This window comes from Podarcis vaucheri (genome assembly GCF_965113315.1).
Source record: "Podarcis vaucheri genome assembly, chromosome: 2".
Classification (NCBI taxonomy): Eukaryota; Metazoa; Chordata; class Lepidosauria; order Squamata; family Lacertidae; genus Podarcis; species Podarcis vaucheri.
Genome location: NC_138760.1, coordinates 125992031 through 126017955, shown reverse-complemented (window position 1 = coordinate 126017955; position 25925 = coordinate 125992031). Strand labels below are relative to the sequence as shown.

Below are 25925 nucleotides of genomic sequence, written 5' to 3'. Positions count from 1 at the left end.
AATATCACACAGGTTGCTCAGAAACAGCCATTGGACTAATTTACCATTCTCATCCTTATTGACATCACTTGGATTTTACCCCCCAGATATTTTTTTTTCTCCTCCCTCAGGAGTCCTGCCCTATGATGTGTTCCCCTGAACATGTACAGAGGGCTGTCTTGGCACTATTGTGGACTCTTGGCAAGGGAGGGGGTGAGGGAATTTCAATGTGTTCCAGTTTGTTTCATTTTTGTGCTTTGGCATGGTTCCCGGACAGAAAGTTGCAATATGGTTCTTTAGCAAGGCCTGCGACAATGGGCTCTGTTCTCGACCTTGTTGCAATCTTTTTGGTTACAGCAAGTGGAATATGCTTGAAGCGAAAAAAATATGCTTGGCTAGTGCCTTTTAGCTGCTGAGAAAAATGATTTTAAAAAAGCTATTAACAAAGAAATATCAGAAATAAGAAATGTAGTTCTTCAACATCATTATGCTTTAGATGTGATCCTTGCTTCTAAAGGTGGAATTTGTGCCTTAATTCATTCTCATTGCTGTATGTATATAACTGATCAATCGACCAATATCTCTGCTACTATTGATTATATGGAACAAATGATAGCCCATAATCCTTTGAATCCACCTGAAGGTTTTGATCCATGGGATTGCTTATTTTCTTGGTTGCTGTCAGGGGTTCAGGAGCAGAGACGCAGAGAAGGGAGGAAACAGAGAGCGAGGGGGAGGAATACGAAGGAGGGATGAGTGGGGATGACGACCCGAGATCCCCGAGCCTGTCCAGTGAGTCCGGGGATTCCCAGAAGGGAGCGCCAGCGGTCAGAGCAAGGGGGGAGAGCAGGGGGAAACCCCAGGCAGAAGGACCCAGAGACGTTAAGGAGAGGCGCAGGAGATGGAGCAAGGCTAGGGTATTAAGCTGGTGTGCTAGAGGCGGAAACTCAGACGGATCTTCGCCGGCCTGACATAGAAGACGTAGGGCTGCACATTGCAGTTTGAAAATGGAACCTGTATAACGTGAACGCTGGTAGCGTGGTCCTATGTGAGCTGGGACTGGGTAGCAGCCCTGACAGTTGCCTAATGGATTATGGTTAAGAAAAATATTATTGATTGTAATTGCATGTATTGCTGGCTTCATCATGGTGTGTTGTTGCATTCAATGTATACCCTCTTTGATTTCCCAATGCACTGCATGGTGGTACCGACCACGGCCCACCACAGGGGTTACAAGAGGAATTTATGTTGCAAAGTGTAGACGCTTAGGCAATGAAGTGTACGATTTGGAATGATGGTCCCTCTTTTCCTCTAATAATATAAACAAGAAAAGGGGACATGTGGGAAAATGATTGCTTGTACATGAGAGCATGAGCAAAGTTCTTATTGTTGCAGGGTGATTTCATAGCTAGAAGCATCCTTGGAGCATGAACAGCGCGTGAACAGCTCGTGCTGTCCTATATGATTGGCTAACGTAGCATGGCCTGATGCTAGTGCGAAGGTCCTTATCTTCTGGCTTAGAACAAATTGCTTGCTTGTATTTTGTATCTTTCTGATTTCACACAATAAAAGCTGTGCTGCATTAGCCCTAAGAGCAGCCATATTTCGGAACCTATCATGGTGTGAGACTGATTTTTCTTTGGATGCCGAGCTGCAACTCGACAGGTTCCCTAGAGCAGATGGCTGGAAGCTTGCCTGCTCTTGATGGGGTTACACTTCCTCTGGAGGAGCAGGTTCATAGCTTGGGGGTAATCCTGGATCCTTTGCTGTTGCTCGAGGCTCAGATGACCTGGAGTGCCTTTCATCATCTTTGGCTAGTAGCCCAGCTACACCCCTATCTGGACAGGGATAGCCTAACTACTGTTGTCTATGCGCTGGTAACTTCAAGGTTAGATTGCTGCAATGTGTTATATGTAGGGCTGCCTCTGAAGACGGTTTGGAAACTTCAGCTAGTACAGATTTCAGTGGCCAGGTTGCTCACCAGAGCAAGATGCTTTGAGCATATTACACAGATCACGAGAACAGGGCCTTCTCTGCAGTGGCTCCCTGTCTATGGAATGCTCTCCCCAGGAAAATTCCTTCCTGTAGCACCTTAAAGACCAACTAAGTTAGTTCTTGGTATAAGCTTTCGTGTGCATGCACACTTCTTCAGATACACACACGAAAGCTTATACCAAGAACTAACTTAGTTGGTCTTTAAGGTGCTACAGGAAGGAATTTTTTTATTTGGACTATGGCAGACCAACACGGCTACCCATCTGTAACTCTCCCCAGGAAAGTTTGCCTGGCGCCTTCCTTATACACCTTTAGGCACCAGGCAAAAACGCTCCTTTTTAACCAAGCCTTTGGTTGATTTGATTGACATCCTATGCCCTTTTAAAATGTGGCTCTCCTGGGGGTGGGGTGTTATTAGGTTATTGTTTGTATTTTTATTTTATATATTGTGATCTTTTATGTGAATCGCCCTGAAACCTGCAGGTATGGGGCAGTCTATAAATTCAATTTAAAAAAATAGTAAAAAATGGAGTGTATATCAAACAATTAATATTTACAACAGTTGCCCTGTAATATTCTGAAAACCAAATACTGTTGTGCTGCATCTTGAACTCCATCTAACACATAATAAACTCCACATTTCAACACAGAGATTGAATAGAATCATCCAAACTTTGTTTAAAAACCCCCAATAAGTGTTAAGTTCGCTTCCCTTATCTTTGAGAATTTAATCATATATATCAAACCTCATATTCTTAAAACCCGTTTCTTAACAGAAAGGTAACATTTCCCCATATGCCATTCTGAGCAGCAATCTATATAATCATGTCAATATCAAGTGAAACTTGCTTTTTGTACACAACACAACGGACGACTCTGGGGTTGCGGCGCTCATCTTGCTTTATTGGCCGAGGGAGCCGGCGTACAGCTTCTGGGTCATGTGGCCAGCATGACTAAGCCGCTTCTGGCAAACCAGAGCAGCGCACGGAAATGTTTACCTTCCCGCCAGAGTGGTACCTATTTATCTACTTGCACTTTGATGTGCTTTCCAACTGCTAGGTTGGCAGGAGCAGGGACTGAGCAACGGGAGCTCACCCCATCGTGGGAATTCGAACCGCTGACCTTCTGATTGGCAAGCCCTAGGCTCTGTGGTTTTAACCCACAGCGCCACCCGTGTCCCTTGAAAGGAAGGATACTTTCCCTCTATCCCTCTCACCAATATTCATACCTTCATAAGCTTCTATCAAAGCCCCATTTAGTCACCACCCCCCGGCCGAGTATCCCACAGTTCCTTATGAGTGATTTATCCCCATGATGGTGAAGACCCTTATGACTACTGCATCATGATTCATTCACAAAATGTGGCATGGAAAATGCCTAATTACAACATTGTACTAGTTAAGATGATGGCCCTAATCACTTCCCCCACATACCATGTTTGGAATTGTAGATATCTGAACATTTATACTGTCAATCTCATGTTTGTGTGTGCTATAAAAGTGTGATTGGTCAGAAAAGCTGTAGTCTTCTTTCTTTAGACACTTCCTCCCTGTGTGAAGATTTATTTACATTTTCTTTCCACACTTCAGTTTCGTGGTTTCACCATTGGGTGGACTCTTCGATGTGATTTGACCCTTTTATTCTTCTTGCTCATAGATGACACTCCTACATTCGAAGCCTGTACGTATATAGTTGCTCCTCTATGCGAGGTCTCTGATGATTTCTAAGGCTGTCTCTGTGGTGACAAATCATGCTACAGTCTAAGCATACATCTACTGAGGTCCCTGCTCTCCCTGAAGCTCTTTATGTATTCCACACGTTTGAATTCTTTGGTGTGATAAAAAGCTTGACCCGTGATTGAAGCTCTTTCTGCGCTCCAAACATTCAAAGTTTCTCCTCTGTGTGGATTCTCTGATGTGAAATAAGGGAGCTTTCCCTAATATAGCTCTTTCCACACGCCAGGCATTTAAAGGGTTTCTCACCTGTGTGAATGTTTTGATGTGAAATAAAAGCATCTCTCTGACTAAAGCTCTTCCCACACTCAAGGCACTTAAATGGCTTCTCCACTGTGTGAATGCTTTGATGTGAAACAAGGGAGCTTTTCCTAATATAGCTCTTTCCACACTCCAAGCATTTAAAAGGTTTCTCCCCTGTGTGGATTCTCTGATGTAATCTAAGGATCCCTTTCCTGTTAAAGCTCTTTCCACATTCCAAGCATTTATGTGGTCTCTCTCTGGTGTGACGTCTTTGGTGTAAGGTGAAGCTTGAGCTGTGATTGAAGCTCTTTCCACACGCTAAACATTTAAAAGCCTTCTCCCCCGTGTGGACATGCTGATGTGAAATAAGGCAGTCCTTTCTAATAAAGCTATTTCCACACTCCAGGCATCTAAAGGGCTTTCCCCCCGAGTGGATTCTCTGATGTAAAATAAGGGAGTCTTTCCTAATATAGCTCTTTCCACACTCCAGACATTTAAAAGGTTTCTCCCCTGTGTGGATTCTTTGATGTAATTTAAGTGTTCCACTCCTGTTAAAACTCCTTCCACACTCCAAGCATTTATGTGGTCTCTCACCTGTGTGAATTCTTTGGTGTAAAGTGAAGCTTGAGCTGTGATTGAAACTCTTTCCGCACTCCAAGCATTTAAAGGGCTTCTGTCCTGTGTGGATGTGTTGATGTGAAATGAGGGAGTCTCTCCGAATAAAACTCTTTCCACAGTCCGGGCATTTAAAGGGCTTCTCCCCTGTGTGGATTCTCTGATGTAATATAAAGGTGGATTTCCTATTGAAGCTCCTTCCACACTCCAAGCACTCATATGGCTTCTCCCCGGTGTGAACACGTTGATGTAATGTAAGAGAGTTGTTCCAACGGAAACTTTTTCCACACTCCAAGCATTTGAATGGTTTCTCTGCTGTGTGAGTTATTTGGTGTGATCTAAGGTTGGAGTTCTTCCTGAAGCTCTTTCCGCACTTCAGGCAAGTATACGCTTTCTTCCCTGTGTGCATTTGTTGGTGTAAAGTAAGAGAAATAGCCCAGCAAAAGCTCTTTCCACATTCCAGGCATTTAAATAGTTTCTCCCCTGTGTGAGTCCCTTGATGATAAGTGAGATGGGTTTTTTGACTGAAGCTCTTTCCGCACTCCAAGCATGTGTACGGTCTCTCCCTTGTGTGGGTTCTCTGATGTAAAGTAAGAGAGGTAGCCCAACGAAAGCTCTTTCCACATTTCAAGCATTTAAATGGTTTCTCTCCTGTGTGCATTCCCTGATGGCAAGTGAGGTGAATCTTTTGACTGAAGCTCTTTCCGCACTCCAAACATTTAAATGGTTTCTGCCCAGTATGGATTCCTTCGTGCGCTGTGAGACTGCTCTTCTGCCTGAAGCTTTTTCCGCACTCCAAGCAGCTATACGGTTTCTTATCTGTGTGAATTCGTTGGTGTAAAGTCAAGACGCTAGGCCAACGGAAGCTTTTTCCACACTCTAAGCATTTAAAAGGTTTTTCCCCGGTGTGAATTCTTTGGTGTGAAGTAAAGCTTGAGCTTTGATTGAAGCTCTTTCCGCACTCCAAGCATTTAAATGGTTTCTCCCCTCTGTGGATTTTATTATGTAAAATAAGCCGGTCTCTCCTATTAAAGCTCTTTCCACACTCCGAGCATTTAAATAGTTTCTCCCCTGTATGAGTTCCTTGATGAACAGTCAAATTTCTTTTCTGATTGAAGCTTTTCCCACACTCTGAGCATATATAGGGTTTCTCACCAGTGTGTATTCTTTGATGTCTGCTTACACTTGATATCTGACTGAAGCTCTTTCCACAATCCAAGCACTGAAATGGCTTCCCCCCTGTGTGAGTTCCTTGATGAACAGTGAGATTTCTCTTCTCACTGAAGCTTTCTCCACACTCCGGGCACATATACGGTTTCTCCCCTGTGTGGATTCTCTGATGAGCAGTAAGGCTTGAATTTCTACTGTAGCTCTTTCCACATTCGGAACATTGAAATGGTTTCACCCCGGTGTGGATTCTTTGATGAGTAGTGAGGGTTGACTTCTGACTGAAGCTCTTTCCACACTCAGAACACTTGAATGGCTTCTCCCCTGTGTGGAGCTTAGAGTGGGTATAAAGGCTCGATTTCCATTTGAACATTTTGCCACACACGGGACACTGACTGCTTTCTTTTCTGTTGTTAAGGTTCTCTTCAGCTGGGATCTCACAGATGTCACCTTCCTGAGAAGCAGAGAATTCGTTCCTGCTCTTCTGTTTTAGCTCAGGTCTTGCTCTCTGTTCTTCCTCCTCTTTGCATCCATAACTTTCCAACAGCGCCATGTTTGATTCTCCTCCATCCTGCTTTTCACCTTGAGAAACAAGAGGGATACTTTGTGAGAAGGAAAGAAGAGGTTTAAACTGTTGGCATCTTTTTTTAATGATCTCTAACATGAAATTTCACAGAATCACAGAACTGTAGAGTTGGAAGGGACTCTGAGGGCCATCTAGTCCAGCCCTCTTTCAACGCAGGAACCTCAACTAAAGCATCCATGACAGATGACCAATGTATGTTGCACACTAGTGGACAAAATTGTGGAAACCGTTTGGAAAAAGTGTATTTATGAGGTTTGATGGCTCACAACACCACTTTTTTTGGGGGGGAGTAATACCATAACATTATATATCAATGGAAATATAATTTTATGAAGCCTGTAATGCAACAAAGTTTGTTCAATAATCTGTATTCTATAAGTTACAGTAGTACCGCAGGTTACAGACGCTTCAGGTTACAGACTCTTCAGGTTACAGACTCCGCTAACCCAGAAATAGTACCTCAGGTTAAGAACTTTGCTTCAGGATGAGAACAGAAATCGCGCAGCGGCGGCGTGGCGGCAGCAGGAGGCCCCATTAGCTAAAGTGGTGCTTCAGGTTAAGAAGAGTTTCAGGTTAAGAACGGACCTCCAGAACGAATTAAGTTCTTAACCCGAGGTACCACTGTATAGCCAAATAACCAGAAAAAGGAAGCACAACTTGCTTAGGTTGCTATGCAGTAGCTTTCCTTCATTTGAATGTAGCCAGTGAGCATGAATGTTTAGAGAGCCAACCAGGTGTTATGAGCCATCAAACCTCGAAAATACTCTTTTCCCAAAAGGTTTCCACAATTTTGGCCACTAGCGTAGGTCCATCTGGGGCTCTTGCTATGGCAGAGAAACTTCCTGAAGGAGCGTCTCCACCTCCATCATTCTGCCTGGACACTGATGTCCAGCTCCAAGGGCCTTCTGGCGGTTCCCTCACTGCGAGAAGCCAAGTTACAGGGAACCAGGCAGAGGGTCTTCTCGGTGGTGGCACCAACCTGTGGAACGCCCTCCCACCAGATGTCAAAGAGAGAAACAACTACCAGACTTTTAGAAGACATCTGAAGGCAGCCCTGTTTAGGGAAGCTTTTAATGTTTAATAGACTATTGTATTTTAATATTCTGTTGAAAGCTGCCCAGAGTGGCTGGGGAAACCCAGCCAGATGGGTGGGGTATAAATAAATTAATAATAATAATAATAATAATAATAATAATAATAATAATAATTTCTCTACCAATATTTCTCTGTGTACGATTTGCTACAGGTGCGCGGTTGACATACTCTGCATGCCAAAGTTCAGTGTATTTAGCACCTGCCAACTAATTTTATCAGCCACAAAGACAAAGGAGTCTTAGCCAATTAAAAAGAGAGATCCTCACCTAGGATCTTCTGCACGGTTCTTTCCCAGAATTCCTCACTGCTCCCAGCCTGAGTGGCATGAAGGTCTCCTGAAGCCTGGGGGTCACCAGAGTCTTGTCGCTCCAGAGAAGCAACAACCCCCCAGTTCTCCTCCATGACTTCCTTGTGCAGGACCCTTTGGTCTGGATCCAGCAGTCTCCACTCCTCCTCTGCGAAGTATACAGCCACATCCTCAAAAGTCACCTGGGGTGGGGGGAAATAAACTTTATCTAGGACCATGCTGTTTGGCACGATTCTATTCCCTTTACAAATTGATCTAATATACATTCTCTTCTCTCACGTACCCACCAGGGATATGTGAAAGGGTTTCAAAGGGCACACAGCAGAAACTTTTATTTCATTTTCTTGTCATTTTTATTTTTTAGCTCCCATTTGTGGAATGCTCTCCCCAGGGAGACTCGCCTGGCACCATCCTTACTGGAACAGAGCAGAGTCTGGTGTTTGAGTTCCTATAAATACTGTTGAGGGGTGTGGTGTATAGCCTCCAACGTTCTGGGCAGAGAGGAAGTTCCTAGATTAGTGTGCCTTTTCTTCTTTTGTTCCTTAATTACTTGAGGGATATCTTGGGTGATTTCATGAGTGATATTCTGAATACCACTGGGTGGGTCATTAAGTGTAGATTAGTTGCTAAAGCTTTCGTGTCTTGACCTCTTGAGCTTGTGAAGAGTTTTTCTGAGAAGATGGCTGTCTTGACCTAAATGCAGCACAGCCATCTTCTCAGAAAAACTCTTCACAAGCTCAAGAGGTCAAGACACGAAAGCTTTAGCAACTAATCTACACTTAATGACCCACCCAGTGGTATTCAGAATATCACTCATGAAATCACTCAAGATATCCCTCAAGTAATTAAGGAACAAAAGAAGAAAAGGCACACTAATCTAGGAACTTCCTCTCTGCCCAGAACGTTGGAGGCTATACACCACACCCCTCAACAGTATTTATAGGAACTCAAACACCAGACTCTGCTCTGTTCCAGTAACAAGAAGCCGAAAGCACCAGCCTGAAGATGACGAGTGAGACCTCGTCGAAACGTCGCACAGACACCCCGACTCTTACACGGGAAGACACCCGAAGACACCAAAACCTGTATATATATATATGTATATATATGTATGTATATGTATATGTATATGTATATGTATATGTATATAAGATTTATGTTGTGAACAGCCCTAAGATCTACGAGTATAGGGCAGTACCCAAATTCAAATAAATAAATAAAATTGTTTTATGCAAACTACCCCAAAATTATATTCGCCCAAGAAGGGGTACGCTGGTAAGACTAAACTTAAAATTATTTAGCTGGGTGTTGCACTTCAGGGTTTAAGCTGTCTGAATGGGCATTCACACTGGTTTCTGTGAACACAACTTTGATGGAAGCAGAGAGGGAAGGTGCAGATTCTTCCGGGTCCAGAGGCACCCTGGGTTTCCATTTCAGGCTCTCGGTCGATCCCTATATTTACCTGATCCAGCCGCACAGATGCAATTTCCACTCCACCGCAAGGAAGAAACGAACCGCAACATATTGCCCGCATCCTGCTGCGTCCATCTCCTGAGAGGGACACAAAAAGGGGGGAGATTTACTTGCCATTCCTTGCATTTCCAAATCAAACTGCTCCTGGGCAGCCAAAATAGTACCACCCATTTGGACGGCCAAAACCGTGTAACCGAACGGCACCACTGGTATCTTGCAAGCAAACTGATCCCAAGCTGTCAAAAAAACTTTATATGCTAATAGTACCACCTTGAATCTGGCTGGGTAGCAAATGAGCAAGCGGCGCAGATCCTTGAGCACGGCTGTTATGTGCCGACAACTCCTGTCAGCAACTATGCTGCAGCATTCTGTACTAACTGAAGTTTCCAAATTAAGTGTAAGGGAAGCCTCACATAGTTAGCATTGCAGTGATTCAATCTTGAAGCATTTCAGTTTCATGCAAGAGGGCAAAAATACCCAAGGGTTCGTTTCTTTCTTTCTTTCTTTCTTTCTTTCTTTCTTTCTTTCTTTCTTTCTTTCTTTCTTTCTTTCTTTCTTCCTTCCTTCCTTCCTTCCTTCCTTCCTTCCTTCCTTCCTTCCTTCCTTCCTTCCTTCCTTCCTTCTCTTTCTTTCTTTCTTTCTTTCTTTCTTTCTTTCTTTCCTTCCGCTGTACATTAGGAAGGGCTATGTGGAGAGAGTCTCTTCCTTTAAGTTCCTAGGAGTTTATCTCAGTGAAGACCATACTTGGAAAATCAATACAACCCAGGTGGTTAAGAAAGCCCAGCAGAGACTCCATCTCCTCAGAGTATTGCGGAAGAACGATGTCAGTTAACATTTGATGATCTCCTTCTACCAGGAGGGAACGTTGCCTCACTGTATACAAGTTGTACAAGTGGCAATAAAGTACAGTGTTGCCCCGCGAGACGAATGCCTCGCAAGACGGAAAACTCGCTAGACGAAAGAGTTTTCCGTTTTGGAGGTGCTTCGCAAAACGAATCTCCTATGGGCTTGCTTCGCAAGACGACAATGTCTTGCGAGTTCCTGCGGGTTTCCCCCCCTCCCCCCTTTTTCTAAGCCGCTAAGCCGCTTATCAGCTGATCCGATAAGCTGATAAGACGCTAAAAGCCGCTAATAGCGCTAATCCGCTAATCCGTCAATGGGCTTGCTTCGCAAGACGAAAAAACCGCTAGACGAAGAAAATCACAGAACGGATTCTTTTCGTCTTGCGAGGCACCACTGTATTTCAATTCAATTCAATTTCTATTTCTTTCTTCTTCCTTTCTCTCTCTCCCTCTCTTTCTCCTTCCTTCCTTCCTTCCTTCCTTCCTTCCTTCCTTCCTTCCTTTCTCCCCCCCCCCAGGTTAGGTAGCTAGTACAGTGGTACCTCGATTTTTCTCTGAAGCCAAACGTTTCAGTTTTCGAACGCCAAAAACCCGGAGTAAATGCTTCCGTTTTTTAATGCACATCGGAAGACGACTTCTGCTGAGGTTTTTTTTCCAATTTTCTCCATTGACTTTGCAGACTGCCCTTTGTGCCTTGGTTGTCGAACGTTTTGGAAGTCAAACAGTGTTCCGGAACGGATTACGTTCAACAACCAAGGTACCACTGTATATTGAATTTATTACTTGCTTCCCATAACAGTCCCAGAACGATTTACAAGAATAAAAAGCTTGGCTCTTTCAAGCCAGTGTTGAAGTTAAGTGTTGAAACTCAGCGTTTTTTTATTGCCATCAGCTTGTCCCCAACATGGGATTGAGATTAATAATAATAATAATAATAATAATAATAATAATTTATTATTTATACCCTGCCCATCTGGCTGGTTTCCCCAGCCACTCTGGGCGGCTTCCAACAGAATATTAAAATACAATAACCTATTAAACATTAAAAGCTTCCCTAAACAGGGCTGCCTTCGGATGTCTTCTAAAAGTCTGGTAGTTGTTTTTCTCTTTGACATCTGGTGGAAGGGCGTTCCACAGGGCAGGTGCCACTACTGAGAAGGCCTTCTGCCTGGTTCCCTGTAACTTGGCTTCTCGCGGTGAGGGAACTGCCAGAAGGCCCTCGGTGCTGGACCTCAGTGTCCGGGCAGAACGATGGGGGTGGAGGCACTCCTTCAGGTATACTGGACCGAGGCCTGCTTATTTCAGGCATACCTGAGAGAGAAGACCAAGATGGGCAATGATGCCACGCTAAGCCTTACCCAGTAATGTGACACCTCTACCTTCCTCCTGTTTGATCTGCTTGGAGTCTGACGGATCCCTCTCTGCCTCAGCAAAGTCCACGGCCTCTTCCGAAAATAGGTCCTGTAGGTGAAATAACAGCAGAGATCAGAAACAGAGAGGGACTGGGGAAGGAATGGGGCAGAATCAGGCCTTGGTGGGTTGTCCCTTCCTTCGAGGATTTCCAGAAAATGAACATGGGGAATATTCTGAGCCCCTGAAAACTATCAGGATGAAAACCGTCTCTCTCACCTGCAGCCCTTCCTGCTTCCGGTCCTCTGCCCGGCTCAGGAGGAAACCTTCGGCCAGGGCCACCACCTGGGAGCTGGTCTCTGCTCCACATTCCCTGACCCAGTTCTCCATCTCTGGGGGGAGGACAGCCAGGAACTGCTCCAGGATCACCAGGTCCAGGATCTGAGCCTTGGTGTGTCTCTCTGGCTTCAGCCACTCGTGGCAAAGATGGTGGAGTCGGCTGCAAACTTCCCGTGGTCCCTCAGCTTCCCTGTACTGGAACTCCCTGAAATGCTGTCTCCGTGCATCGACGCTGAGGGCATATTCCTCATCCAGGATCTCCTGCGCGGTCCTTTCCCAGGATCCGCCACTGCTCCCAGCATGGGTTGCACTAGGTTCTCCCCCTGCCTGAGAGCCAACCGAGTCTTGCTTGGCCATCTTGGACTTGTGATCTGAGGCGGCTCCCAAGATGGCCGAAGTATCCCCTGAAAGTTCCACGAGATTCTGTCTGGAGGCCAGGTGGTGTTTTGCAATCAGATTCCAGATCGTGACCGAGTCCTTCCCCTGTAGAAAAAAAGCAGAGAGCCCAATGGGAAATTTTCTGTTTTACAATTTAAAAGACTCATTTAAACATCCTTAAAATATCAATGACGTCCCTTCTTCTCTTTCCATGGTTCATTTTGCATATCATAAATCCCTGCATATTTTACAAAAACTTTACTATTTAGTATTCCATTATTACATCCACCAAAACTTATTTACACTGTTGAAATTATCTTAATGCTGCCAACATTTTCAAGTGTTTATATTCAATAAACATTTTCCAATCTTCTCTAAACGTATGTTCTTCTTGTTCTCTTATTCTATATGTTAAGTCTGCAAGCTGTGTGTATTCCATTTAAGTTGCCATTCTTCATTAGTTGGGACCTTGCTCATTTTCCATTTTTGGGCTAACGAAACATGGGCCACAGTAGTAAAGGTAAAGGGACTCCTGTCCCTAAGGGCCAGTCGTGTCCGACTCTAGGGTTGTGTGCTCATCTCACTTAAGAGGCCGGGAGCCAGCGCTGTCCGGAGACACTTCCAGGTCACGTGGCCAGCGTGACGAAGCTGCTCTGGTGAGCCAGCACCAGCGCAGCACACGGAAACGCCGTTTACCTTCCCGCTATAAAGCGGTACCTATTAATCTACTTGCGCTTTGACGTGCTTTTGAACTGCTAGGTGGGCAGGAGCTGGGACCGAAAGACGGGAGCTCACCCCGCCGCGGGGATTCGAACCGCCGACCATGCGATCAGCAAGTCCTAGGCGCTGAGGTTTTAGCGTCCCAAGGGTCACAGTAGTAGCATACATAAATAACTTCTTTTGACACCTGGGAATTTCAGTCTGAATTATCCCCAACAGAAAGGACTCTGTATTTTTGGAAAGTACTTTTAAACGTTTTTTTCAATTCATTATAGCGAGCATTAAATGTAACACTATAGGAAATATTAATGTATTATATGTTCCCCCATTCTCCCCCCCTCCCATGGTATTATGTACTGTGTATTTTTCTTTGCTGTTAGTCGTTTGCAGACCTTTGATGACAAGAAACTACCACTACTACTTAAAATGTGACAAGCAACTAATAAATTTCAATGATAATAATAATAATAATAATAATAATAACAATGTGGCAAGCGACTAATAAGTTTTAATGATGATGATAACAACAACAAGAACAAAAAGGACAAGAACAACAACTCCTCATTGATAGCTCAGTAGGTAGAGCAAAAGACTCTTAATTTCAGGGTTATGGGTTCAAGTACCATGTTGGGCAAAAGGGACGTGGGTGGTGCTGTGGGTTAAACCACAGAGCCTAGGACTTGCCGATCAGAAGGTCAGCGGTTTGAATCCCCGCGATGAGGTGAGCTCCCGTTGCTTGGTCCCTGCTCCTGCCAACCTAGCAGTTTGAAAGCACGTCAAAGTGCAAGTAGATAAATAGGTACCGCTCTGGCGGGAAGGTAAACGGCGTTTCCGTGCGCTGCTCTGGTTCGCCAGAAGCGGCTTAGTCATGCTGGCCACATGACCCGGAAGCTCCCTCGGCCAATAAAGTGAGATGAGCGCCGCAACCCCCGAGTCGGCCACGACTGGACCTAATGGTCAGGGGTCCCTTTACCTTTTACCATGTTGGCTGGGGTTGGACTAGATGCCTCTTGTGGTCCCTTCCAACTCTACAATTCTAGGATGCTATGCTTCTTACCTGCTGCTCTCCTTGCTTCTCCTCTGCCTGACTCCAGGGAAAGCCTTCTGCCAGGGCCACCGCCTGGGAACTGGTCTCCGCTCCGCATTCCCTGACCCAGTTCTCTGTCTCCGCAGGGAGGACGGCCAGGAGTTGCTCCAGGACCACTAAATCCAGGATCTGAGCCTTGGTGTGTCTCTCTGGCTCCAGCCACAGACGGCAAAGGTGGTGGAGTCGGCTGCAAACCTCTCGGGGTCCCTCGGGGTCTCGGTAGCGGGATTGCCTGAAACGCTGGCGCTGCGCCTCTGAGCTGAGGGTGCCCCCCTCACCCAGGATCCACCGCAGGATCCCTCCCCAGGATCCCTCGCCGCCCCCAGCCTGCACTGGCTGGGGTCGATCTTGCAGTTTGACATCATCCTTCAAGACATCCCCCGACATGGCCAGAAAGAGAGCAATTTTCCTCCCCGCTGCTGCAAAATCTTGCAAAGCCCAACGGAGGCTGGAGCAGCAGCCTAGCAAACCTCCTTTGTCCCCGCTCTCTGCAACCTCCAGCACCTCTCCAAAGAAGGATAGGGAGGAGCCTTGTTGTTCTAGAGGAGACCCCCCTCCCCAAAAAATTACCTTCCTGTCTAGGAATCCATCTCTGCCATTTAACCCTTGCTGTTGGTCCAGGGATTTCAACTTGAATGAAATTGGGGGGCAGGGGGGGTAAGCCCCGCCCCACATAATCGATCACATGACAGTGTGCACGCACAGTATTTGAATGGCAATGCCCAGTGCTTTTTTTTCTGGGGGTACTCAGGGTACGCACCCCCCTAAACATTTTGTGAATCTTTTGTACTTTGGTCCATTTACTGTACTGTATTCATTTTTCCCAACATGGTGATTTTCTTGAGTCAAAATGAGAGTACCCCTAAACGTTTTTTTAAGAACAAAAAAGCACTGGCAGTGCCCATCAACTTAGAGGGACAGCCCCGTCATATATTTTATGGGGGGGGGAGTTCCCTCAGCCCCTAGGAGTTGGCTCCTATGTGTGGGTCAGCAAGGAAGGGCTGCTTTGCATGCAGAAAGGGGTCATAGAAGCTATTTGTGGGACCGCTATTAGTCCAACCGCCTGCAACGCAAGACTTCGAGGTGGCCCAATTGGCGATTGAACCTACGATGGTTCTCACCAACCTGAGCCTTTGTTCCTGCTTAAGCAGCTCTTCCTCAATGAGGACTTCATTACCAAACTTAAAACCATGGAGAGACCTGGTCTGAACAGAGACATTGGATTCTTATCTCATTATACATGACTAAGACATTTTTCACCTTCTCACCCCTTGCCTTTTCCTGTAAGACCTATTGCAGTCGTTAAGAGTCGTCAACAGGCTCATCTCAGCTATCTGCCAATCTCCCATTCCCACCACCCTTCTGAGTAATACCCCTCCCCACCTTCACACTATATAGAAGGATCTGGCAACTTCTCTTTCAGTGTATCTGAAGAAGTGTGCATGCACACGAAAGCTCATACCAAGAACTAACTTAGTTGGTCTTTAAGGTGCTACTGGAAGGAATTTTTTTATTTTGACTATGGCAGACCAACACGGCTACCTATCTGTAACTGGAATCAATGAGGACTGGCACCTTACATTATCTACAAGGGGCCACGCAGCTCAGTGAGTGGTGGCTCAGCGACTTGGCAGCCGAAGTGTAGTGCCAACCTAGCAGTTCGAAAGCACGTCAAAGTGCAAGTAGATAAATAGGTACCACTCCGGCGGGAAGGTAAACGGCGTTTCCGTGCGCTGCTCTGGTTCGCCAGAAGTGGCTTAGTCATGCTGGCCACATGACCCAGAAGCTGTGCACCAGCTCCCTCGGCCAGTAAAGCGAGATGAGCACCCCAACCCCAGAGTCGTCCGCGACTGGACCTAACGGTCAGGGGTCCCTTTACCTTTACCACATGAATAGGAGTTCACTTTTTGAATACAGTGGTACCTCGGGTTACATACGCTTCAGGTTACAGACTCCGCTAACCCAGAAATATTACCTCGGGTTAAGAACTTTGCTTCAGGATGAGCCCCCATTAGCTAAAGTGGTGCTTCAGGTTAAGAACAGTTTCAGGTTAAGAACGGACCTCCAGAACGAATTAAGTTCTTAACCCGAAGTACCACTGTAATAGTGTGGCGGGTGGAGCAATTGCAGAAAACGGCTTCCTTGCTTCCTATTTAAGCAGCTCTTCATAGAAGCGGAAGGGACCCTGGGGTCATCTAGTCCAACCCCTTTCAATGCAAAAATCTCAGCTAAAGCATCCATGACAGATGGCCATTCAACCTCTGCGACCGAAATCTTACTTCATCTCTAAGGGCAGGGACCATATCTCGGAGGCAGAACAGCCGCGTTGCCTGCAGAAAGACTCGGGTTCAGCCCCAGATGGCATCTTCAGATCGAGGTAGAACTGTCCCCTACTGGAAATCCTGCGGAGCGGGACTGAATGACACAGTGCCATCTCTCTCAGCCAGTTCCTTCACTTACAAAAAATGGATTAGGGGCACCTGGTGTTAGGAATTTAGGAAGCCGCCTTGTACCAACTCAGACCCATTGGTCTGGGATAGCTCGGCTGGTAGAGCATGAGGCTCTTAATCTCAGGGTTGTGGATTCGAGTCCCTCCTCAGGCAAAGGATTCCTGCTCCGATGACCCTTGGGTCCCTTACAATTCTACAGTTCTGTGACCAGGGACTCGGAAACCTGGGTTCAAATCCCCCCACCTCGTCATGAATTAACATCATCATCATATGAATTTATATACCGCCCTATACCTGGGGGTCTCAGGGTGGTTCACAGAATAAAATCAAGATATAAAACCACAAAATACATAATAAAAATAAAAACAACAACCCAGTAGTGCTTCCTTTCTCCCCAAAAAACACATTTTAAAATGGCATAGGATGTAAATCAGATCAATCAAAGGCCTGTTTAAAAAGGAACATTTTTTGCCTGGTGCCTAAAGGTGTATAATGAAGGCGCCAGGCGAATTTCCCTGGGGGGAGAATTCCACAGAAGGGGAGCCACTACAGAGAAGGCCCTGTTCTTGCGTTGCCATCCTCTGGACCTCTACAGGAGGCACACAAAAAGAAATATACAGTAGTTAACTGGTGTCTGGCTTGTATTTTGATTCCTGTTTGGTTTTATGTATATTGTAAACCGCTTTATCATCTTCCCCCCTAAGGCGTACATGTGCTGGGTAAGATGAAAACTGCTAGTGTGCCGGGGCCTAGCATGACAGAGGCTTGTCCTAGTTGGCTCCTAAATGCACACTTTATGAGCCTTAAAGCTAAGCCTTAAATTCATTTTTCTGTTGCATTGGAGTCTTTGGTACCAGTATACAGACTGCAAGGCCGTCAAGAAACATATGAATCTTCTCTAGGCTTTTTAGGACAACTGTCAGTCTTCCATTTCCCGTTATTAGCTTAAAAGAATTTTGTGGCATGCTTTCTAACAAGTCTCTCAAGATGATGCCAAGAATTGTTACTGATTTGAATTTTATTATTATTATTTTTTGCATTAGTCATACCTTGGAAATCGAATGGAAAGCAGCAGCACCCCAACTAAAACAGACTGGCTATCTAAAATGATGGAATACTTCCATACTGCCGAATTAAGAGGGAGGATAAGAGGAGATATGGTACAAAAAGTGAATAAGGAGTGGGCTATCTTTAAGGAACACATCAAAATCTATGTGGGGAAAAGTAGAATTTTTGACAGATACTGAGTGAATCCAGAAAATGATTAGAGTGAAAGGAGAGTAAAGTTAAGATAGAAAAAGAGATCAAAGACATAATGCGTTTAAGCTACTTGGAAAAATTGAGTAGAGTAACAAGAACGGCTGGACGTCAAAGTCACTTGGTGGGGGTCTATGTGAGGTAGGTTTGTAGGTCTGTTGATATGTATAGTATAGGTAGGTATTATATGTAGAGTAATGTAGGTATGTTTTATGCTATGAAAATAAGGTAGTATGTTTATATATGTATTGTGTAAATGTAAATGTATGAGTTTTATTAAATAAATAAATAAATAAATGGAAATCGAACGGAATCCGTTCCGGAAGTCCGTTCGACTTCCAAAACATTTGGAAACCAAATCGTGGCTTCTGATTGGCTGCAGGAAGCTCCTGCAGCCAATCGGAAGCCGCAGAAGCCCCATCGTATGTTCGGCTTCCAAAAATAGTTCGTAAACCAGAACACTCACTTTCAGGTTTGTGGCGTTTGGGAGCCAAAATGTTCGAGAACTAAGCTGTTCGAAAACCAAGGTACAGCTGTATCGTCTTCGTTAGTGCCGCTATTCTGAATAATTCTTTTTATACAGTATGGGGCACTGGGGATGAATTTAAGAAACCAAGGGGGCAGTGGCCCCACAGTATTTGGGGGCCCTGGTATTATACAAAGATTTCCTTTTTTCACTTGGTCAGTATCTAAACACCCCCCCCCCCGCTTTCTTCATTGGTCTTCTGGATGTCCCGGGGGGGGCGGTATTGATAATAAAATGTTTTCATGGAGAATGCTAAGAGGGGCAGGAAGCTTTTGTAGGAACCAAGGGAGCTGGGTGGGGATTTGAGGGCTCTGTGCTTGAGGACTCCCCTCCCAGCTCTAACTACAGCGCCATGCTGCCTTCTGAGTCGTGTCCCCCACTGGAACGTGGGTTCTACCAATCCAGACGAGCATCTGGTCAGCTGCCTCTGTGCACCTCTTTCGAAAACTCAGGCAAGCTGATCTCGCACCCAAGACAGCCCTCTGTTCAGCTGGGGCCCTCCGGAGGTTTTGTGGAAAGTATAGCTGGGTAGGCAAGTGTTTGCTCACAGCGACAGAGAAACGGTTCTGAACCAAGGGTTGGGAACCCATTTTTTGCCAGAGGGTGCAAAATCCTTATCAGAGCCCAGCACCAAGACAGGCAAAAATTCAGAGGGGGAGCAGAGTTGCCTGCCTGTCAATCACCTGACATCAGCCGATCAGGAGTTTTGAAGTCCCTTAATGAACTACCAATCCGACAACTTCTTACGTTCCAAGTTCAGAAGCTTAGGTGGTGTGGGGATGTCAGTTTGGAGAATCAATGAAGGATGGAAGGTTTGTTTATTCAGGAAATGTATCCTCCAGCTCCCAATTCCAGGGTTGCTTACAAGCATATTCAAAAGAACTATACAAACATACAGCGATACAACTTACCAAACAACAATAACAATGACAACCACCCCAAAGACCCACCATTAAAACACCATCATAAAAACTTAAAAAACCACCACCTTGCATATAAAGTTACGGAACAGAAAGCAGAAAGAAAAGATCGGAGGGAGAGAAGGAAGAGACAGCTCTGACCAGAGAAGAATGGCAAATCAAGTTGATGGACTAGGCCAATATGACAAAATTAACTGGGACGCTCAGGAATCAAAAAGACAAGAAATTTAAAAAAGAATGAGAAATTCGTATAATGTATATGCAAAATCGTAAACTGGTCAAAACGTTAGCAGGATTCTAAATACACTTGTAATGTAACAGAACGTATAGATAACTTAGGAAGGTGAAAAATTGGAGAAGTACTGATATGCAGCTGAAAATAGAATTAAAAGGACCCATCGGATGAGAAGTCAGGAGATTCACAGCAATCTCGATATTTGGATTTTGTACTGTTTTATGTTGTGTGTTTATATCTTTGAAAATCAATAAAAAGATTATAAAAAAAAAATCAGGGGGAGAGAGAGGAATGTTCATTTCAGGATTTGCTAATTATTATTCACATATCAAAGGGGAAATAAGGCAAAAACTAGTCAGTATTTAGTAATTCAATAAAGAGCTACAAGTTCTCTCGGTTGAGGAATGTCATGGGCTGGTTGGACGCAGAGGAACGGGGAGAGGAACCAGCTGGGGAACTCCCAAGGGAAGAAGGCTCAAAGCCCGGGGATTGGTGGTGGGACGACAGTAAATGATCACAGGGAGAAGACGGTAGAAGTGGAGGTGCCAGAAGCTGAAGAGGCAACAGGGCTTAGTGAGCGGGGAGAATCTGTGGCAGAGAGAAGCCCAGAATCAGAGGCAGAAGCAGAGGCTGGAGAAGAGGGAGAGATGAGTGTGGCTGGTGAGGAAGCCAGGGAGTCTCCCCCTCCTGCTACGACAGGCTCCCCTGACTCCCAGAACCAGAAGAGGTATGAAATGGGAAGAGCAAAGGCAGGCTGGTTGCTGGCGCAGTCTCCGATTGCTTGGAAGAAACCTTCAGTCCTCGCAACAGCCTCCTTGGGTCAAGATCTACCAGGAAGAGCAGCTGTGGCTCACTAGTCCTGGACTGTTTTGTTTCTGTTTAACTTCACTGAAACCTAGTGAGCTATTGTGGACCTGGTCCTAACACCCGCCCTGACAGGAATCGACTCGTATTTTTCATGCTCGTGCCCAAAGTGTCACGACATTTGTGGGCACGGAGGCAATACTCTGTTTCCTAGGCTGTTTGGCCTTTTAAAAGGTCAATGGCCACACTTTGAACTGAGCCTGGAATGCCTCTGAATGCCACAATGCTACAGGCCACAGGAGGGGAGAGTGCTCGTGTTCGAATCCTGCTTGCTGGTTTCTCCAAGGCATCTAGTTGGCCACCGTGAGAATGGGATGCCAGATTAGAGGGGCAATTGGCTTGATCCAGCAATGTCTTCTTACGTTCCTAACTCCCACCAATAGTATCCCCCATATTGTTAGTTCATTCACCCCACCAGCCATTTGGAAACTGATTCAAGGGCCTTATTAGACCTGAAGGTCATTCTACCCTCTTGACTTTCTAAGGTGGATTCTCTGATGTGCAGTGAGGCTCGTCTTCCAAGGAAAGCTTTTTCCACACTCTGTGCATTTGTGCGCTTTCTACATTGTGTTGATTCATCAATGAGGAGCGATGCACTTCCTGTAATTATTTATACTTTCCCCAAACAGCTGGCATTTATGTGGCTTTCCCCCTTGTGCGACTCATCTGACGTACGGCAAGGGTTTTCTTCTGCGCAAAGCTCTCCCCTCTGGGCGTGGAGGTTTCATTTTATTTAAAAGAATTTGTACACCGCTTGTTCTTCCTTTGTGTGACTTACTTGATGGTCAGTTAGGCTGGCCTTCTTACAGTAGCTCCTCCCGCACTCAAAGCATTGGTACGGCTTCACCCCGGCGTGGATTCTCTCGTGTCTCCTAAGGTTCGCCAGCATGCTGAAGCTTTTCCCGCACGCCGGGCATTTGTAGGGCTTCTCCCCCGTGTGAGATCTCTGGTGGGATCGAAGCGTCGCCTTGACGCTGAAGCTTTTCCCGCACTCCAAGCAAGTGTACGGTTTTACCCCCGTGTGAGATCTCAGGTGTGTGGAGAGGTGCGTCGTCTGCGTGAAGCTCTTCCCGCACTCGGGGCACGTGTACGGCTTTTCCCCCGTGTGGGATCTTAGATGGGCCGTGAAGTGCCCCTTCTGCGCGAAGCTTTTCCCGCACTCCAAGCATTGGAAGGGCTTCTCCCCCGTGTGAGATCTCTGGTGTGTAATGAAGTGCCCCTTCTGCGTGAAGCCCTTTCCGCACTCCAAGCAGTTGTACAGCTTTTCCCCCGTGTGATTTCTCTGGTGGATAGTGAGGCTCCTCTTGCGCGTGAAGCTTTTCCCGCACTCCAGGCAGGTGTACGGTTTCTTCCCCGCGTGATTTCCTTGGTGGTGGTCGGTTAAAGTCCTCTTCCCGCTGGAGATTTTCGGGCACTTAGGCTGAGAGGCCACAACCCCAGAATTCTCAGCCATGGATTCTTTGCGGTGCACGTTGATTTTTCCTGGATGAAGCAGGGCACGCTCCTTTTCGGTGAAATGTACAGGCACTTCCTCAAAAGAAACCTGGGAAGGAAGGAAGGAAGGAAGGAAGGAAGGAAGGAAGGAAGGAAGGAAAACAAAGCGAGAAAGAGGGAGAGAGAGAGAGAGAGAATGCAACAGTTCTTATTCTCTTAACAGTTAATGCAACAGCAACTCTCTAGACCTGTGGTTCCCAATGTGGGGCACACCTCCCACAGGGGGGGCGATTTGATTTTTAAGGGGGGCAATTTGAGAATGAGTTATTAACAGTTAATGGGCTTTTAGCCTTCCTCCACATGAATAGGAGTTCACCTTTTGAATACAGTGGTACCTCGGGTTACAGACGCCTCAGGTTACAGACTCCGCTAACCCAGAAATAGTACCTCGGGTTAAGAATTTTGCTTCAGGATGAGAACAGAAATCACACGGCGGCAGCAGGAGGCCCCATTAGCTAAAGTGGTGCTTCAGGTTAAGAACAGTTTCAGGTTAAGAATGGACCTCCAGAACGAATTAAGTTCTTAACCCGAGGTACCACTGTAATAAGAATTATATGGGATGGGGGGGGGGCGGATCAGGATTTTAGGGATGCTTAGGTGGGGCATGGTCAAAAAAAAGGTTGGGAACCACTGCTCTAGACAATGGTTAGCCTGTATCGAATCATAGCTTTGTTTCTAAAGTATGGTTAGCATGAACCAGGGTTTGGTGCGAGGTTTTTCCAGTTTCTTTTTTCAAATGATTTGTAATAACATTTATTTTATTAACAACAACAACAACAAAAGGGCAAATGTTAGAACAGGGGGGAAATAATCAAAAGTTTTAAACGATACGGTGTTGCAGCCTGGAAGAACAAAAGTACAAAGATACAAGGAGGCTCTAAATAGATAAGAAAGTTTTCTCTTGCGAACCGCCCAGGGAACTTCAGATGCAGGGCTGTATATAAATTTAATAAATAAAACAATAAGCAAAGCATTAACTCTTTGTATGTGTCCCTTGCCAGTTCTCCCGCTGCTAAGTGTGGTCCAACAGCTGATTCCTCCAGGGGAATAATGGGGGAATTGGGCCTTTAGGGAGCGGCATTGCAGTGGGCAACTCTGACAGATGGAAAGGGAAAGACGCAGATTCTTTCAGGAAGAGGGAGACGGGCAGCAGGCAGAGGAAGTCAGAGAATCCCAGGGCTGTCACTCCAGAGATCCCGCCTCTTACCTGATCCGGTTGCCCAGAAACCATTTCCAATGGACCGGAAGGGAGAGATGAGGTAGAACATATAACTGGCATACTTGGCACATCTCCTATGAGGGGTACAAAGATATAAGGATGATCAAGAAATTACTAACAAATAGCTGTTGGAAATGTAAAGAAAAAGAAGGCAACTTTTATCATATGTGGTGGTCTTGTAAGGTAATAAAAACATTCTGGGAAATGATATATAATGAGATAAAACAAATGTTCAAATTAAATTTTTTTTAAAACCCAGAAGTTTTTTTAATTGGGAATTATAGGTGCTGATATTCCAAGGGAGCAGAAAAGACTTTTTTATGTATGCAACGACAGCTGCATGGATGCTATTAGCCCAGAGATGGAAATGATAAAGTCCCTACCAGAGAAGAATGGCAAATTAAACTGTTGGACTGGGCCGAAATGGCAAAACTGACTGGAAAGCTCAGAAACCAAGAAGACCAAAACTTTAAAAAAGAATTGGGAACATTGATTAAGTTATCTTGGAGACCACTGTAAGCAGATGAAAACATTAGCAGGATTGTAATAACACTTGTAGTATAGCAAGTACTAGGGAGACAATGGAATTATATAAAATATAGATTATTGGTAAAGATGCAGTAGAAAAGGATCAGTGAAGGGGAGTTGGAAAGTCTGGAGATTTGGAGGAACCTGTAAATGTGGATGTGGTGTATGGTTGTATTGTTATTATTTTCTTAACTTGTAAAATCAAATAAAAACTATTTTAAAAACAACAACAACAACAAATTACTAACACGTGTCTAGTGAAATGTGTTGGTCTGGTCTGGCCCAAAATCCTGTTCTCAAGGTGGCTAACTAGATACCTACAGGAAGCGCCCCCGCAAGCAGAAACTAAGCACAACAGCATCCTCTTCGCTTGCGATCCCCAACAATTGTTATTCAGTGGAATGTACTGCCTCAGATTGTGGAGCGAGAGCATGGAGCCATTGTGGTGAGAGGGAGACCAAGATGATATTTTATCCTGTTAACCCTTACTCCGCAAAGTGGCGCCTTCGTCCTCCTCCTGCTTAATCAGCTTGGACAGAAGCCTCTGCCGAGAGTCCACCGGGGCCGCATTCTGTATCTCGGAGAAGTCAGTGGCTTCTTCTGCAAACAGGCCCTGAAATACAAAGACCGGGTAGGGTCTTATAACAACCAATATAAAAACAAATTGATTGAAATACAACTTAAAAAACAAGATTAAAATACAACTTTAAAACATTAAAATGCAGCCTCATTTCAATGGAAACTCAAATCAAAAACCGTTTTTGGGGGATGAAAACGTCAAGTCTTCACCAAGGTCATCTATCCAGACTGGTCCCCCATGGCCAGAAAAAAGCAAGGGAAGTCCCCAAATAGGAGTTCCATCATAGGAGGAGAAAGGAAAAAAGAAAGAGGGGAAGGGAATCAAATTGATTCCAAGCCAAAGGCCAGGCAGCCCTGCGGAAAGAAATCAGATCCTGCAGGGCCCTGGTCTCATGAGGCAGAGCGTTCCACCAGGCCGAAGCCAGTGTTGAAAAGGCCCTGGCTCTGGTTGCGGCTAATCTGACTTCCTTAGGGCCCAGGACCTCTAGGGTGTTGTTATTTATGGACCTTAAGGTCCTACGTGGGGCATACCGGGAGCAATGAAACACCGTGACGGAAGCCAGAGCGCAGAGAAACACCGCTAACCTTCTTGATGCAGTGGCACCTATTTATCTACTTGTACTGGCATGCTTTCAAACTGCTAGGTTGGAAGGAGCTGGGGACAGAGTAATGGGAGCTCACCCCGTCGGCGGAACTGAACTGCCGTGCTTCCGATCGGCAAGCCCAAGAGGCTCAGTGGTTTAGACCACTTACCTTTGACTGGACTTAACTGTCCAGGGGTCCTTTACCTTTTACCCTTTTACAAGGTGACCACACCATACTCATGGTCTCTCACACACAAACCTCTCACGATTCACATATTCATCCCTCCCCCCCCACACCCCAAATCCATCTCTTCTGCTCTCTTCTCTCTTTCTGTTTTTCTCTCGGTCTCTGTCTCTCTCTCTCACACACACACAAACAAACAAACGTGTCCATGAAAATTTTTCTGGGGCAGATTTTCCCCAGTGTGGGGCAGTCAAAGGAAAACGCCGTTACGGCTGAAGCGGGCTAATTTCTCACCCAAAAAATGGAAGAACTGTGTTTATGTTTTTGCCTCAGTTTCTTAAAACGCTAGGAATTTACTTTGTTTAAGAAAAATGACACCTGGGAATCTGGAGATTATGGTTTATCCCAGAGGAACAAGGGCTGCAGAACTGGAGCAAGGCCGGGTTCCAGATTCCAAGGCTGGTGGTCTGGAGCCGGTCAAACCTGAATTGGGACCCCATGGGTATGAACACCTCACCTGCTGCCGTTCCTGCTTCACATCCTCTTGGTGGCTGAGGAGGAAACCTTCGGCCAAGGCCACCGCCTGGGAACTGGTCTCCACTCTGCATCTCCTCACCCAGTTCTCCATCTCCGGGGGGAGGACAGCCAGGAACTGCTCCAGGACCACCAAGTCCAGCATCTGAGCCTTGGTGTGTCTCTCTGGCTTCAGCCACTTGCGGCAAAGATGGTGGAGTTGGCTGCAGGCTTCCCGGGGTCCCTCAGCCTCCTGGTAGCAGAACCCCCTGAAGTGTTGGCACGGCACATCTGAGCAGAGGGTCTCCTCCTTGATTATGACCTTCCGCACATTTCCGTCCCAGAAGTCCCCGCTGCGCCCACATCCGACAGTGTCGGTGCTCCTTCCTGCTTCAGGGCCCGTTGCTCCCTGCTCCCACAACTTCGGCTCCTGCTCCAACATGGCTGAAGGTCGCTTCTGCTACAGTCTGTTTCACAGCATGTGGTGGTGGTGGGGAGGAAGCCAAGCCCTGCAAAGTGAAAGAGATGGTCTGTGAAGGGAAAACTCTTGCTATATTATATACAAAGCTACAGCTCCCAGAGGGGCTTAAAATTCATAGGTGTAGGGCTGGAAGGGACCCTGAGGGTCATCTAGCCCAACCCCCTGCAAATGCAGGAATCAAC

General features: G+C 45.8%; 3 protein-coding genes and 1 long non-coding RNA gene across 5 annotated transcripts in view; 1 reads left to right on the top strand and 3 right to left on the bottom strand.

Annotated features, from left to right (window-relative positions):
- LOC309525047 (uncharacterized protein) overlaps nucleotides 1–25925 on the top strand; it is a 274308-nt gene that overhangs the window by 245610 nt on the left and 2773 nt on the right. The window lies entirely within an intron of this gene.
- LOC309524580 (uncharacterized protein) lies at nucleotides 2857–14342 on the bottom strand. The gene is made up of 6 exons (XM_082209251.1): nucleotides 13880–14342; nucleotides 11665–12207; nucleotides 11394–11496; nucleotides 9183–9271; nucleotides 7680–7902; nucleotides 2857–6314 (listed from the first exon to the last, which is right to left on the bottom strand). The coding sequence occupies exons 1-6, from the start codon at nucleotides 14294–14296 to the stop codon at nucleotides 3859–3861; spliced, it is 3831 nt and encodes a 1276-aa protein (XP_082065377.1). The 5' UTR covers nucleotides 14297–14342; the 3' UTR covers nucleotides 2857–3858.
- The window catches only part of LOC309525572, a 30679-nt gene continuing 22123 nt past the window's right edge, over nucleotides 17370–25925 (bottom strand). The window contains exon 2 of the long non-coding RNA XR_014216431.1: nucleotides 17370–17992. This is a non-coding gene — a long non-coding RNA (uncharacterized lncRNA). The remainder of the gene's footprint in view (nucleotides 17993–25925) is intronic.
- Nucleotides 18944–25736, bottom strand: LOC309524944 (putative zinc finger protein 75C). 2 transcript variants are annotated; one of them, XM_082210204.1, is made up of 4 exons: nucleotides 25260–25736; nucleotides 23892–23996; nucleotides 22863–22948; nucleotides 18944–21704 (listed from the first exon to the last, which is right to left on the bottom strand). In XM_082210204.1, exons 1-4 carry the CDS (start codon nucleotides 25702–25704, stop codon nucleotides 20895–20897), a joined length of 1446 nt encoding a protein of 481 aa, XP_082066330.1. In that variant the 5' UTR covers nucleotides 25705–25736; the 3' UTR covers nucleotides 18944–20894. The 2 variants fall into 2 exon arrangements, with proteins under 2 accessions (XP_082066330.1, XP_082066329.1); XM_082210203.1 differs by having other exon boundaries at nucleotides 23892–24015; nucleotides 25267–25736.

Bases quoted from the DNA above. Each gene is read 5' to 3' on its own strand.
- LOC309524580 (XM_082209251.1), bottom strand. From the start codon at position 14,296: ATGTCGGGGGATGTCTTGAAGGATGATGTCAAACTGCAAGATCGACCC. The intron at 11,497-11,664 runs GTGAGAGAGACG...TTTCACCTACAG, and splicing joins GGAAGCAGGAAGGGCTGCAG to GACCTATTTTCGGAAGAGGC. The intron at 6,315-7,679 runs GTGAGGATCTCT...TTGTTTCTCAAG, and splicing joins AACCGTGCAGAAGATCCTAG to GTGAAAAGCAGGATGGAGGA.
- LOC309524944 (XM_082210203.1), bottom strand. From the start codon at position 25,704: ATGTTGGAGCAGGAGCCGAAGTTGTGGGAGCAGGGAGCAACGGGCCCT. The intron at 24,016-25,266 runs GTGAGGTGTTCA...TTTGTATTTCAG, and splicing joins TGAAGCAGGAACGGCAGCAG to GGCCTGTTTGCAGAAGAAGC. The intron at 21,705-22,862 runs GTAAGAGGCGGG...CTTCCTTCCCAG, and splicing joins TTTCTGGGCAACCGGATCAG to GTTTCTTTTGAGGAAGTGCC.